The sequence below is a fragment of the Lycium ferocissimum genome, chromosome 5 (genome assembly GCF_029784015.1).
Source record: "Lycium ferocissimum isolate CSIRO_LF1 chromosome 5, AGI_CSIRO_Lferr_CH_V1, whole genome shotgun sequence".
NCBI classification, from domain to species: domain Eukaryota; kingdom Viridiplantae; phylum Streptophyta; class Magnoliopsida; order Solanales; family Solanaceae; genus Lycium; species Lycium ferocissimum.
The window spans coordinates 23,340,507-23,352,304 of record NC_081346.1 but is presented as its reverse complement, the minus strand read 5'-3'; the positions used below and the strand labels follow the sequence as shown (position 1 = coordinate 23,352,304).

Sequence of the window (11,798 nt, the reverse complement as noted above, 5' to 3'; positions counted from 1 at the left end):
TAAATTTGCCAACAAATTTCATTTGGACATTCAAACTACGATCTATTTCAATTGATTACTTGAAGACATGATAAAATATTTTTATTAGATCGTTCCAGTTCAATTTTTAAAAAACAAATCATGTGTGTTCTCAAGCGTCTATTAAATAGTTTTTTTATTTTTCACCCCATGTTCGGTACCCACATTGAAGCCCGATTATATCCGGATTCATTTTTTTGAGTGCGGGGTGGTCTTTAAATTTTGCCCCTCATATTTGAAATCTTTAAAATTTGCCCTTCGGCTAACACCCAGAGTTCGAACCCACGCGTGCTAAAATTTTAAAAAATTCGCAAGAAGTTTAAATTTTTATCGGACCCGCATACTTTTGTTAAGGTTAAAGTTATTGATACTTGTATTTGGCATATGCATAACTTTGATTTCCAGTTATGCCGGTCCGCACGCCCATTTAAAAGGCCCCACCGGCATAACTTTGTGAAGGAATTATCAGATACTTATGCCAAGTCCGCCCATAAGGCATAAGTATTGCTCTTCACATAATTTTTAATTACATGCCCATCCTAATTAAAATAAATGTAATCCAAACTTAACAATATTAACACATCCGCCACGATGACAACCTCATCATGAATTGCATTTGCACTAAAGATTCGTACTCATTTCCACAAAGACAAGAGCATGTTTATTTCAAGAAGTAAATTTAGATCAAGATCGGTAAGTAAGCTTAGCCAGCCAAGCACCCGAATGCTATCCACAATGTCGAAACTTTAGGTCCTCCACGTGATACACCTAGCAAGCTTCCACAAGAATGATGAATATTTTGAACCACTTTTCGGGGATAACTGGTAACAAAACATGCTATGACTTATCACTCAAATATTTAGCATAACTTTGATAATTCCTTCACAAAGTTAGATACTTTTAACGGGCCCATGGATCCCAAGATAACTTTGTGAAGGAATTATTGCGCATACTTATGTTAGCATAACTTTAGTAATTAAGATAAATAAATTTAAATCATTTTATAATTTTTTTTAAAAGGAATCTTGCCGGAAATTTAAACATTTCAAATACGGCGGGTAAAAATTTAAAGTCCTAAAAATGACGCACCGTGTAGGCCCCATTCGGGGAAAGGGGTCCTATTAAATATATTATTTACGCATTAAACTCAAAACGTCATATATTAATTTTTTTTTTCGTCATATATTAATTAACAAAAAGAAAGGGAAAAACTGGACTTATATATAGCGGGATTTAGGAAATATAAAAGTGTTGGGAGGAGCGTGGATGAGCGCCAGGGAGGACAAATGAAGATTGAATTTGAAAATTGAACCCTAACGGCTACTTGTCTTCGATACAATACCAATACCAGTCTCCATAATTCTAAATTCTTTTGTTTTCGATGGCTTTGTCTACACCCGATTCAAATCGCTTGAAACTCAACACCGGGCCACGAATAATGTCTCGTAGAGTACGAATTGTTGGGAAAATCCGAGGATTTACTGATCAAGAGAATGAATTATATTTGAAGCCGTGGGTCACCGTGTGCCGGACCAAAGAGAGCGATCTCGATTCGTCTACAAAGGTTAAAATTTCATTTGGAGATGAAGTGAGCAGGTAATGTTTGTGCTGAATTTTGAATACTAATTTGGCCATGAGAGGGTTTCAACTTTAATTTCCTTCAATTGCTTTGGTATTCTGTGGTTTCCAGATTGCGGTGTTAACCACTATTAGTTTGTTTTAGCTACAAATGTTGAACAATTGTTTTAAATTTTCTTTCAAGATGATACCAGCCGAAAGCAGGTAAAAAACTTAAGAATTAGTATTGCCCCACTGCCAATAGGCTAGATCAGAACATGAGACGAAGGGAGCAGGTAATTTTTGTGGTTTAGTTTTGATTACCAATTTGGCCTCTTAAGGAACATGAGATGATTTCAAGTTTAATTTTCCAGTTGTTTTGATATGTTAGGTTTTCCAGATTACCTTGGCTTAAATACCAGTATTAGTTTGTTTTAGCTTCAAATGATGAAATATGATGGACCCTTTGTTTTTAATTTTCTTTCAAGATGATACCAGCCGAAAGTGGATAAAAAATTTAAGAGTTAGTGGTTCAAGGCAAGGAACCCATTGCCAATAGGTTAGATCCGCCCATGGATTTAATTGCATGTTAGTCATTGGGTTGTTAGGTCTTGTTCTAGTCCTAAAAATGTGAGATTCTATGATATCTTTGGCGAATTTTTGAAGATAGCCATTTGTTGATGTAATTTTTACACAGCTTTCTTTCTTTTGACATTGAATTTGAGCTTGGTATCCTTTGGGTTAATGGGGCTAGGCATCTATCCTTTTTTGTGGAAGGGAAAAATCTGAGATGTTCTATTTTTTTTTTATTTTTTTTTTGCTGCAGCCGAAAAGATGTATATGAATTGGATAATTGTTATGAACAAGACGAGGATAATGCTGTAGTATTCTCAAGAGAGGTAAAGTCACTGATATCAGAAGTTCTCAGTGGTCGAAATGTATCAATTATTGCATATGGAGCTAAAGGCAGTGGAAAAACCCACACAATCCAGGTCTGTCTTCTGTGTATTTCCCGTTTGCTTATCTAATAATAACCTTCTATTACGTTGAAACTGAGGATATTGTTTCTTTTTGTTGTAGGGTTCTGTGGACAAACAAGGTTTGGCAGCAATGGCAATAGATGAGATCCTTTCGCAGACAAAGGATACGAAGAGAGCAGTGTTCGTTTCCTTTTATGAGGTGTTCCAGGATCATGTCTATGATCTTTTGGATCCTAATCATCCTGAAGTTCAAGTGCTTGAAGATTCACAAGGAAAAATAAAGCTCAAAGGACTGTCTAAGGCAAGTTAAAGTAGTTTAATCTAATCCTGGGAGTAAAATGTTGACAAATTGCATATTGTTATGGTTAAGATCGGTCTCTTCTTTTCTTTTACTAGGTTGCTGTGAATTCCATTTCACAATTTCATGATCTAAGTGCTTGTTGGGCTGCACCATGCTATTCAGTACAAAAGACACCAGTCCAAATGCCCAAAAGGTGTCACAAAGGTTTAATGATACATATAGCCTCTGCTGATGACATCCAGGGTAGTAAATGTCCCAATGTGATGAACTTTGTGGATTTGGCAGGTCAGCTAGTCCTAAACCTCCAAAAATTGTAGAGATATTCTCCTATGCTCAATAATTTCATTTTAATTATCGTCATTGTATGGTTGTGCTCTCAGGCTATGAGGATTCCAGAAGAAGCAGCAAAGATGGAATTACGCTTACGGAAAGTACTAGAATAAACAAGTCTTTATATGCCATAATGAACGTGGTGTACGCTCTGAACACAAATGAAAAGCGTGTGCCTTATCGAGAAGGCAAACTCACTCGGATGCTGCAGGAATCTCTTGGAGGCTCCAATCATGTTGTGTTGCTTACCTGCTTGGTAATCACTTCTCATCATTACATGGTTGATATTCTGTGTACATTCAAAAGTCGTTTGGAAGATTCCTTTTCTCACCCTTCCATTGTTTTGTTATAGAATCCAATTGTTTGCCAAGATACTCTTTATGTAGTAAGTTTGGCTTCACGATCATGTCAAAGCACTGGCCAGATATCGACAAGCTCTGCAATGAAAAGTAAAAAGCACACTAATCAACAAGTACGACTAATGGGTACCCCGTTGTCTGGGAAAAAGAACAACTCTGCTTGCAATTTAACAGGAAGGTATTGCGACATGACATATCATATAATGAACTAGCATATATCGCTGCTTAGTGACTGATGCGTACTGAAACATTTGCTTTTGTGCTTTCATTGAAGGAAATTATTCAGTGAGAGAAAAGCTATCATCTCTAAGCAGGTACTGATGCATCTATTGCTTTTGTCCAGACAGAGTTTTATCCTTTTGGTTCTGATTCCTATATAATTGGTTGAATTAACTGTTTAAAAAGATAGTTTACTACAAGCCCCCAACTTTAGTTGTCAACTTTGCTTTTGTCCAGACAGAGTTTTATCCTTTTGGTTCTGATTCCTATATAATTGGTTGAATTAAATGTTTAAAAATAGTTTACTACAAGCCCCCAACTTTATTTGTCAACTCATCCGGTTTGTACCTCTATGTTTTAGGGCATGAAATATAAACTTCTTCACTGCACAAGGTCTTCTCTTTTACTTTTGCAATGTTGCTTTTTCACTTTTTGGTTGGGTTTATTGGTTCACTAAAATGAGGGGAATTATCCTAATCTAGCTGAAATCAACTGGCAATTGTTTATATAGCACTTTAACGTGTCATTCATTTGTACCTTAACATAATAGGATGATCTCAACTCAGCTACAAAGTTTAAGCCTCTTTCAGAGAACGCTTCAACCATCACATCTTCCTTCCGTAAAAAGGTACACGACTTAATCAGTTGAAGCATTGGTTTACTAAAGATGTTAACATATCATTCATTCTTTAGTTTATGCCATGTGGAACTTAAGGTGTTATGTTTTCCAGACTTCTCAAGACAAGTCCAATTCAGTTAGCTCTGGAGCCTTGATATTATCAGCAGAAAATGTAAGTGTTCTTAAATTTTGTGAATGCATTTCTGTTCCTTTTGTATTTTGCTGTTTTGAAGGCTATGCATGGGCTTAATTAATGTAGCTATGCATGGGCGCAACTAATGTATTAGTTTCAGGTAATCCCAAATGCTGTCAAGGAAACAATCTCTGTTAAGAAGATGGAAAAGGTGAGGCAACTTAAATTTGGTTGTATAGTAATCATTTAGTTCAACATTTTCTGCAAGGTACTACTCCTGCACTTTTTGACTTGGAGCTGTCTGTGTACTGAGAATTATCTTTGCATCTCAGGATGCCTCTCCACCAAATAAAGCAGAGGATTTAGAAGTTACTCCCGAAGTTCATTGCGATATCAAAGAAATAGTTTCTTTTGCACATGATGGTAGGTTGGGTGACAAGTTGGTTATTCTGTTTAATAGTGATAACAAAAAATTCAAAGAAATATTTCATTTTCTCAGTTTTTTTTTTTCGTTTCACATATGCTATGACCTTGCAGGTACGACTGGTATAGAGAAGAAAAACGATGACGTGAACATAGACAATGCAGGATCACCACCACTAAGTGCAAGACTTAGAGAAATAACGAATAATTTACGGTTGTTGGAGGCTTCAACTCCTTTGCATATACTGATGCCAAAGCAATCGGATGCATCCCAAGGAAGCCTTGAAAGTTGTGACATTACAGAACCTAAAACCCCAAAAACTGAAACTGATGTAAGAACTTTGGAGGTTGACAAGTATACTAGTCCTTGGGAAAGATTTCATACCCGCAGTTCTGGAGTAAAGGTAGTGATTTACTTTTTGTCAATAGTTTTTTAAGCATTTTGTTAATAGTTTTTTAAGCATTTTGTTGTTTGATGCTACTTTCAACTCATTCAATCTCCTTTTCATTGTGCAGAATTGCCTTGTCCAAGAATATCTGAATTTCTTAAATACTGCAAGCAAGTAAGTGAACAATTTCCCACGTAACCGGTTCTCCTCTTTATGTATCGTTCTTTTTCCTTTTGGTATTGGTTGTCAATTTTTTGTGGACTAAGATTTTCCTTATCACCCTTCTTTTATTGCCTTAAAAAATACAATAAGACTAACTTGATATTTGCTTCTCAAGCTATATTTCCCTGTACTGCTTTCACTTTTTTTTTTGCAAAATCTCCTTTTAAATTTGCAACAACAACAACAACAACAACCGGTGAAATTTAGGAAACAGACAAGACTTACTCCTACCAAGGGACGGCTTTTTCCGAAAGACCCTCGGTTCAATAGAAAGCATAAAAAGAGGTCAAATAAGGCCAAGAAGTTCAAAGTGTTGTAGAAATGAAAATAACGAAAGCGATTAAGCCATGATGAAGCAGTTTGCAAAGGGGCAGTAGCTATCACCGATAAAATAAGATAATCAAAGTACAGAAAATAACAGATAGTAGCAGAAATCAAAGCAAGAGAAATTATAGCGCGATAATGCGACTACTACTATGAAAGGATAAACGAGACTATCTACTAGCCTTCTTTTAAATTTGCGAAGCAGAAATTTGCAAGTTTGTAAAGGCAGAAACCTTCATGTTATGTTAGCTTAAGTTGCAACCTTGATATTCACTTCTCAAGCTTTTTTTTTTTTTTTTTTTTTTTTTTTGCTTTCCAGCTTTCACCTTTTTGAAACAGTTTCTTTTTAGTTGTAAAACATTAAGTGGTAAAAACTGCAAATTTTAAAAGTAGCAACCTTAATGTTATGTTATCTTAAGCAACAAACCACAAGTTCCTGCAGTTCCTTTTTTGATTGTCGGGGAAAGATTTTAGCCAGAACTAGTCTTATAATCTGCTTTGGTGCTGCGACTATGCATTGGCTAATTTTAACATTCTTCTTTCTCTCATTTGTGATTACAGGGAAGAGTTAACAAGGATCCAGGTAAGCTCGTATTTGAATACTATTCTTTATCATGCCTATCATCATTGCACATAATGGTTTACAAGACAATATCATATGTCACACAGGGCATTGGAGAAAAGAGAGCAACTTACATTCTTGAACTTCGTGAAGATTCTCCAGAACCTTTTAAGAGGGTAAGAACCTTGGAACATAATTCATGGTTTTGCAAGACAGAAAAAGGATAATAATGTTTGTACTTAAAAATATTGATCTGTTTTATTAACTTTTACTCAGCTTGAAGATTTGCAAGAAGTTGGTCTCTCGGCAAAGGAGGTATTTTCACTAATCTTTACTTCAAAATATCGCTTGGTGTCCAATGTGAATATTTTGAGCTACTGTCATTACTGCCTAAGAAGAAAAAATTGAATCTATGTGGGAAAAAGACATTGCTAGTGTAAGTCTTTTGATCTAGTGTATGTGTTGATCTGCATTTGACATTAGTTTTCTCCATGCACTTCACCCCTCTCAAAGGAAAAAAAAAAGAAAAAAATAAAGGAAGACATCTTGTGGAGGGAAAGCAAGAAAAGAACACAAAGATTTAGAAATTTCACTTGATTGTGCAAGAACTTGGTTGGATGAATTAAAGGACTTTCCAAGTATTCAATTGAAATTACTTGAACTTTATTCTATGGGGGATGAACTAATAGAATTCAAGCAATTCATGCCCTAATTCTTTGGTTGTCTGTTTTGGTTCTTTTGCAGGTAAATGGCTTGATGAGAAGAATGACTGGACAGCTTTTCAACTAGATTGTGAACAATAGTTCTTTTGATGGCAACTAGAATTTGCCAGCATTTCCATCATGTTGCTAAATCAATTTGTTAGATTATACAGTTCGATATATTTATGTATCAGTTGTCGTAGTTATGTTCTATTATGTAAATGTGAAAAAACTTTTTGCCTTTCCAATGTTCAAGCCTCGGCTATGAATGACTTTTTAATCTTTCCCTTTGTTTATATCTTTTTATCTCCCAATTGGAGTTATTAAACTGGACTTATCTCATGAAACGACCATCCAGGAACAAGAATTATTCTACTGTAGCGATCTCCTTCACTATTATTCTTCGTGAAAGTCATCAATTATCCATAGGATGGAAGCAGAAATTCATGTAAAACATTTAAATAAAGGCTAAAAATCAAGGGAAGAAAGCCTTTACTTTGGGCTCGGAGGAGAGAATGAGACAATCAAACATTAACTGACAAATGCTTGCATTTCTGGTAGCATCGTTGTCACTTGTCGCACAGCAGTTGTATCATTAGCAGTGCAGAACTTGAGAGCTGGCCATGGCCAGCAGACATGCCTCAATCTACGGCGATTTATTCGCTCCTTTTTCTCTGCTACTTCTAATTGTCTCGTTAGCTCCTCGATCTGCTTATGTAATTCAGTAGCCCTGCTGTCAGCAAGTTGGAGAGATCCCTCAGCTGCCTCCCGTGCAGCGATGGCTGCCACCTCTAGCTCATCTTTCAGCTGCAACTTGCTATTGGAAGTACGTAAAGCAGCTCTGATCTTTTCCAATTCTTGTTTCTGAATATTGACCTGTCGTTAACAAAAACATCACATTTGCCTTGTATCACAAACTAGAATTTGTTTTTACTGGTCTGGATGTACAAGTAGTGCACCCAAAAGGACTAAACAAAGATTGGAAATGCTGTAAAGGTAGCAAAAAGTGCTACTCAAAGTATCTTAAGAAAATTGTTGCAGAAAGCATATGATAGAAACTGCACATCAAAACAGTAGAGTACATTGGTCAATGGCAAAGTAATTAATCCGATGCGTCTCTTTCTGGGGATAAGGAATTTTCAAGGAAAACTACTAACCTATGTCTTATTTTTTGGTTTAGTAATAAATATCGAAGAGTTCTGTGTTAGTTGTAATGAATTTAGGAGTGTTCAGGATAGTTTTTCCTCATATTGCTCACGAGTTTGCTAGCACAGAACTACAGAAGAGAAGCATCAGTACTCCCAAATGAACCTAAATAACCCCAACGTTCTTCTAGCCTCGTAAGGAAAGCAAATTTCCCAGAGTGAGATAGGGAAGTAAGGCCACCCCCTACAGCATAAATTGGAACTGTAAACAAATTCTTTTTCATTCTTTCAAAAACAGTGACTGGTTGCATTCATTAATCTTAGTTGCATTAGTATCGATTCGGGAATATTTGTTAGATCAGTAGCTATAGCCAACTTACTAATGCTTTATATTACTGACTGACCACCAAATAAAATCTAGCAACTACTTGTGACATCGTGAGGGGAGGATACAAAGCAAGTAAAAATAAAAGAGCTCGACTGATCGTGCAAGCCTACCAGTTCTTCGTGCTCCTTTATAGCTTTCTTTCCAGCTTCCACTTCCATTTCACAAGCTTCTCTCCATCTGCATATTTCTTGTTCAGCCTCTTTATTTTCTGCCATGAGTTCTGCAACCTGGAAGATGAAACGGGGAAAAGGCATGAAACAGTTGAACATCTTAAGGAACGTTACCTTAGTCAGAAACTAACCTTTTGAGTAAGAATCATTTCTCTATCTTCCAACACTTTAATGTATATCATATTTTCTTCTAGCTTCTGACTTTGTTTGCCTGATAGATGCTGCAGAGACTCTATCTCTGACCTGGAAGTTACTAGATAATCAAAAACAAGACTCCAGGTAAAGGATTAAATTACGGTTAATCTTTTGATCATCCATTTAGTCCAATGCTTGCCCCCTCTCTGGTAAGCACATTGAAATAAGAGCGAGTATAGAGCACTTGTAAGCGAGGTCCAACCAGAATATGTTAGTCAAAAAGGGAGACTGATAAGATACTCTTTCTGTTACCAAGTCACTCTGAAGCTTTTCTTTTTTCTTGTGTATGTGTGCCTGTGTGTGTCTCTCAATGTTTGTATACATGTGTGAAAGAGAGAAAACAGAATGATTCTCAGGCTCATTTAGGTCCGGTAAATTCCTGTGTGTGAAGTTTCATGGATAAAAGAGGGTGATATTATATCATTCTTGAACTTCTTGCTGTTTGCCAGAAATGATCTTTCCCTAATAAAGTACAAGTTAAGCTTCAAGATTGGACCATGGTCCATGCTATATTTACCTGGAAAAGGTACACTTCACCACAGCCAATTGATTGAGCCTCATTCAGAGAATGTTATCCTAGTTAAGGTAATGCTATCAAGCACTAGGCTTAATTTTACACTGTAGTAAATTTATTACTACTCATTCTAGCTTCATGCTCCCACCATGATTTAAGACGATATATGTTGGATGCAGTCATGGAATATGGGTAATAAGAATAAAGCTAGACGAAATACCATTCCTAATTTGAAGATGGACATGATAACAATATAAATTTGAAAGCAACATATTGCCAGCACAATACCTAGATTCCTCCAAAGACCTCTGCAACTGTGTGATTTCAAGTCTTAACTTCTTTGTTATTGCTTCTACAGTTGAGGCCTGGTAAGTGTCAATAAATAAATTACATCTCGTCAGAAGCATGCCAAGTGATTTCCAATCAAGCTTATAAAAATACTACCTTAAGATGATGAACCATTCTCTTCTAAATTCGCAATATACACAAAGGTCAAGAATATTGTTGTTAAGTTGATTAAATTAGTCATAAAACCACCTGAAGAGATGGGTGGTTGAGAATGAATTTAATGTCATGATCAGTAGCAGTAATGCACCTATCTGGATCTTAATAGTCATTATATCAATTGTTATGCAAAGTTATTAGTTATTCGAGCATTAGCAGATGCATAAATGGAAACACGAATTGTCCTGAACTCAGAAGAAGCATGTGTGCACTATTAAGCTCTTCTAGACAAGACTGACATCTACATCTTTATATTTGTATGACTATTGATTCTGAAATTGTCATCTCAACATTTGAATAGCTTTATCGTTGGGTGATCTTGCTATTCTTCCTTTTAAATGTCAAGACAAACATAGAGATGCAAAGCCAAATCTCGAATTTAGAGCCAATGGTTCAAAGTTAGCTAGCAGGGTAAGTTACATATAAGTATGTGTGTGTGTGTGTGTGTGTCTGTGTACATACACAGCCAAAATTGTTACCAGAGTAACAGCTTCTGTTTGGCATTCATCATTATCCGATTTGACGCTGGTATCAGAATCCAGATTATCTGAAGGTGTTTCACTTTTTGCACTTCCCATCATAAACCCAAACCCAAAGCCAACCTTTTGCAACCCTCTCTCTGCAATCTGCAAAATGGCTCCTTTCTTCTGTTCAGTATTGCCCCTTAATTTATTCAAACTCTTCTCTGCTGCCTCCTTTTCCACTAAAGCAATCTTAAGCAAGCTATTAACCTCTCGATTCTCCTCTTCTAAACTCACCACACTGTTCTCCAATTCTCGCTTCTCCTTTTTCCTCATTTCCTCATACTCTCTCCATTTTTCCTCAACTAGATTCACCAGTTCTAGAACCAGCTTCAGCTCTACAGAAAACACTGTTGTTTTTTCGCTTTTCTCTTCGCGCTTTAACTCAGAGTTTTCCGTTCTATCCACACACAAATTGAGATTGTCAACCAACCTCAGTAAACCATGCTTCGCAGATTGCACAATCTCCAAATTACGCGAACAAACTGCTGATTGCTCTCTTTTCTCATCTAGTAGTTCCTCAGCTTTCTTTCTTGAGACCTCAAGCTCGGTCCTTATTCTCTTATTTTCTTCGTAAAAATGCATTTCTCTACAGCGAAAATCATCCTCAAGTCTCTGAATAGCGAGACGAAGTGTGTCTCTTTCCTTGGAGAGATCAACGTATCGCTTGAGAACATCGTCCTTTTGCAACTGAATATGGTGAAGGAGTTCATCCTTTTCAGTCAGTTTCAATTGGAGGCTTTGGTTGGAAGCGCGAAGAGTCTCAATTTCCGCGACTAGAGATTTGTTTCGTGAGCGTAAATAGCGAATGTCATGGGAGATATGTTGAGTTTCCATGGTATCCCAATGTCTCCGTAGTTTGTGATTGAAGTTGCCATGAAGAATAAGAAGGCAAGCACTTGTGAAGGCAAGCACTTGTGAAGGCAGCTACCAGTCCATCAAAATGAATTTCCGTTAGGTGACAGTAGTAGCATGTACCGGTTTGGCGCAGGAACTTTTGTTACAAAATTACTCACTCTATCCCAATTTATGTGAAGGGATTCGGAATAGATAGTCACAATATTTAGAGTAAATGATCAAAAACACACAACTTAAATGATCAAAAACACACAACTATCATTTTTTCTTAAGTTTAATTTTATATCTCAACTATGTATTATTTCCTTTACCTACTTAAACTATCACTCCCTTCATGCTAGTTTAGGTAGGTAAAGGGAACAATAG

General features: G+C 36.5%; 2 protein-coding genes across 3 annotated transcripts; one reads left to right on the top strand and one right to left on the bottom strand.

Moving 5' to 3' along the window:
* The first annotated feature begins 1,262 nt into the window (after window positions 1-1,262).
* Window positions 1,263-7,420, top strand: LOC132056544 (kinesin-like protein KIN-10C). Of its 2 annotated transcripts, XM_059448795.1 has the most exons (17): window positions 1,264-1,614; window positions 2,402-2,567; window positions 2,656-2,856; window positions 2,952-3,141; window positions 3,237-3,442; window positions 3,539-3,723; window positions 3,820-3,859; window positions 4,315-4,392; window positions 4,496-4,555; window positions 4,677-4,727; window positions 4,849-4,939; window positions 5,054-5,343; window positions 5,456-5,502; window positions 6,436-6,457; window positions 6,544-6,612; window positions 6,713-6,751; window positions 7,181-7,420. In XM_059448795.1, the coding sequence occupies exons 1-17, from the start codon at window positions 1,400-1,402 to the stop codon at window positions 7,223-7,225; spliced, it is 1,995 nt and encodes a 664-aa protein (XP_059304778.1). In that variant the 5' UTR covers window positions 1,264-1,399; the 3' UTR covers window positions 7,226-7,420. The 2 variants fall into 2 exon arrangements, with proteins under 2 accessions (XP_059304779.1, XP_059304778.1); XM_059448796.1 differs by lacking the exons at window positions 4,315-4,392; window positions 4,496-4,555 and having other exon boundaries at window positions 1,263-1,614; window positions 4,671-4,727.
* Window positions 7,211-11,475, bottom strand: LOC132056545 (uncharacterized protein At3g49055). The gene is made up of 5 exons (XM_059448797.1): window positions 10,533-11,475; window positions 9,838-9,914; window positions 8,972-9,083; window positions 8,781-8,897; window positions 7,211-8,013 (listed from the first exon to the last, which is right to left on the bottom strand). Exons 1-5 carry the CDS (start codon window positions 11,409-11,411, stop codon window positions 7,669-7,671), a joined length of 1,530 nt encoding a protein of 509 aa, XP_059304780.1. The 5' UTR covers window positions 11,412-11,475; the 3' UTR covers window positions 7,211-7,668.
* Window positions 11,476-11,798: the final 323 nt, after the last annotated feature.

Coding starts and splice junctions, on each gene's coding strand:
- LOC132056544 (XM_059448795.1), top strand. CDS start 1,400: ATGGCTTTGTCTACACCCGATTCAAATCGCTTGAAACTCAACACCGGG. Junction 1,615..2,401: donor TTTGGAGATGAAGTGAGCAG/GTAATGTTTGTG, acceptor TTTTTGCTGCAG/CCGAAAAGATGTATATGAAT. Junction 5,344..5,455: donor CCCGCAGTTCTGGAGTAAAG/GTAGTGATTTAC, acceptor TTCATTGTGCAG/AATTGCCTTGTCCAAGAATA.
- LOC132056545 (XM_059448797.1), bottom strand. CDS start 11,411: ATGGAAACTCAACATATCTCCCATGACATTCGCTATTTACGCTCACGA. Junction 9,084..9,837: donor AGGTCTTTGGAGGAATCTAG/GTATTGTGCTGG, acceptor AGTAACTTCCAG/GTCAGAGATAGAGTCTCTGC. Junction 8,898..8,971: donor AAATGATTCTTACTCAAAAG/GTTAGTTTCTGA, acceptor TTCATCTTCCAG/GTTGCAGAACTCATGGCAGA.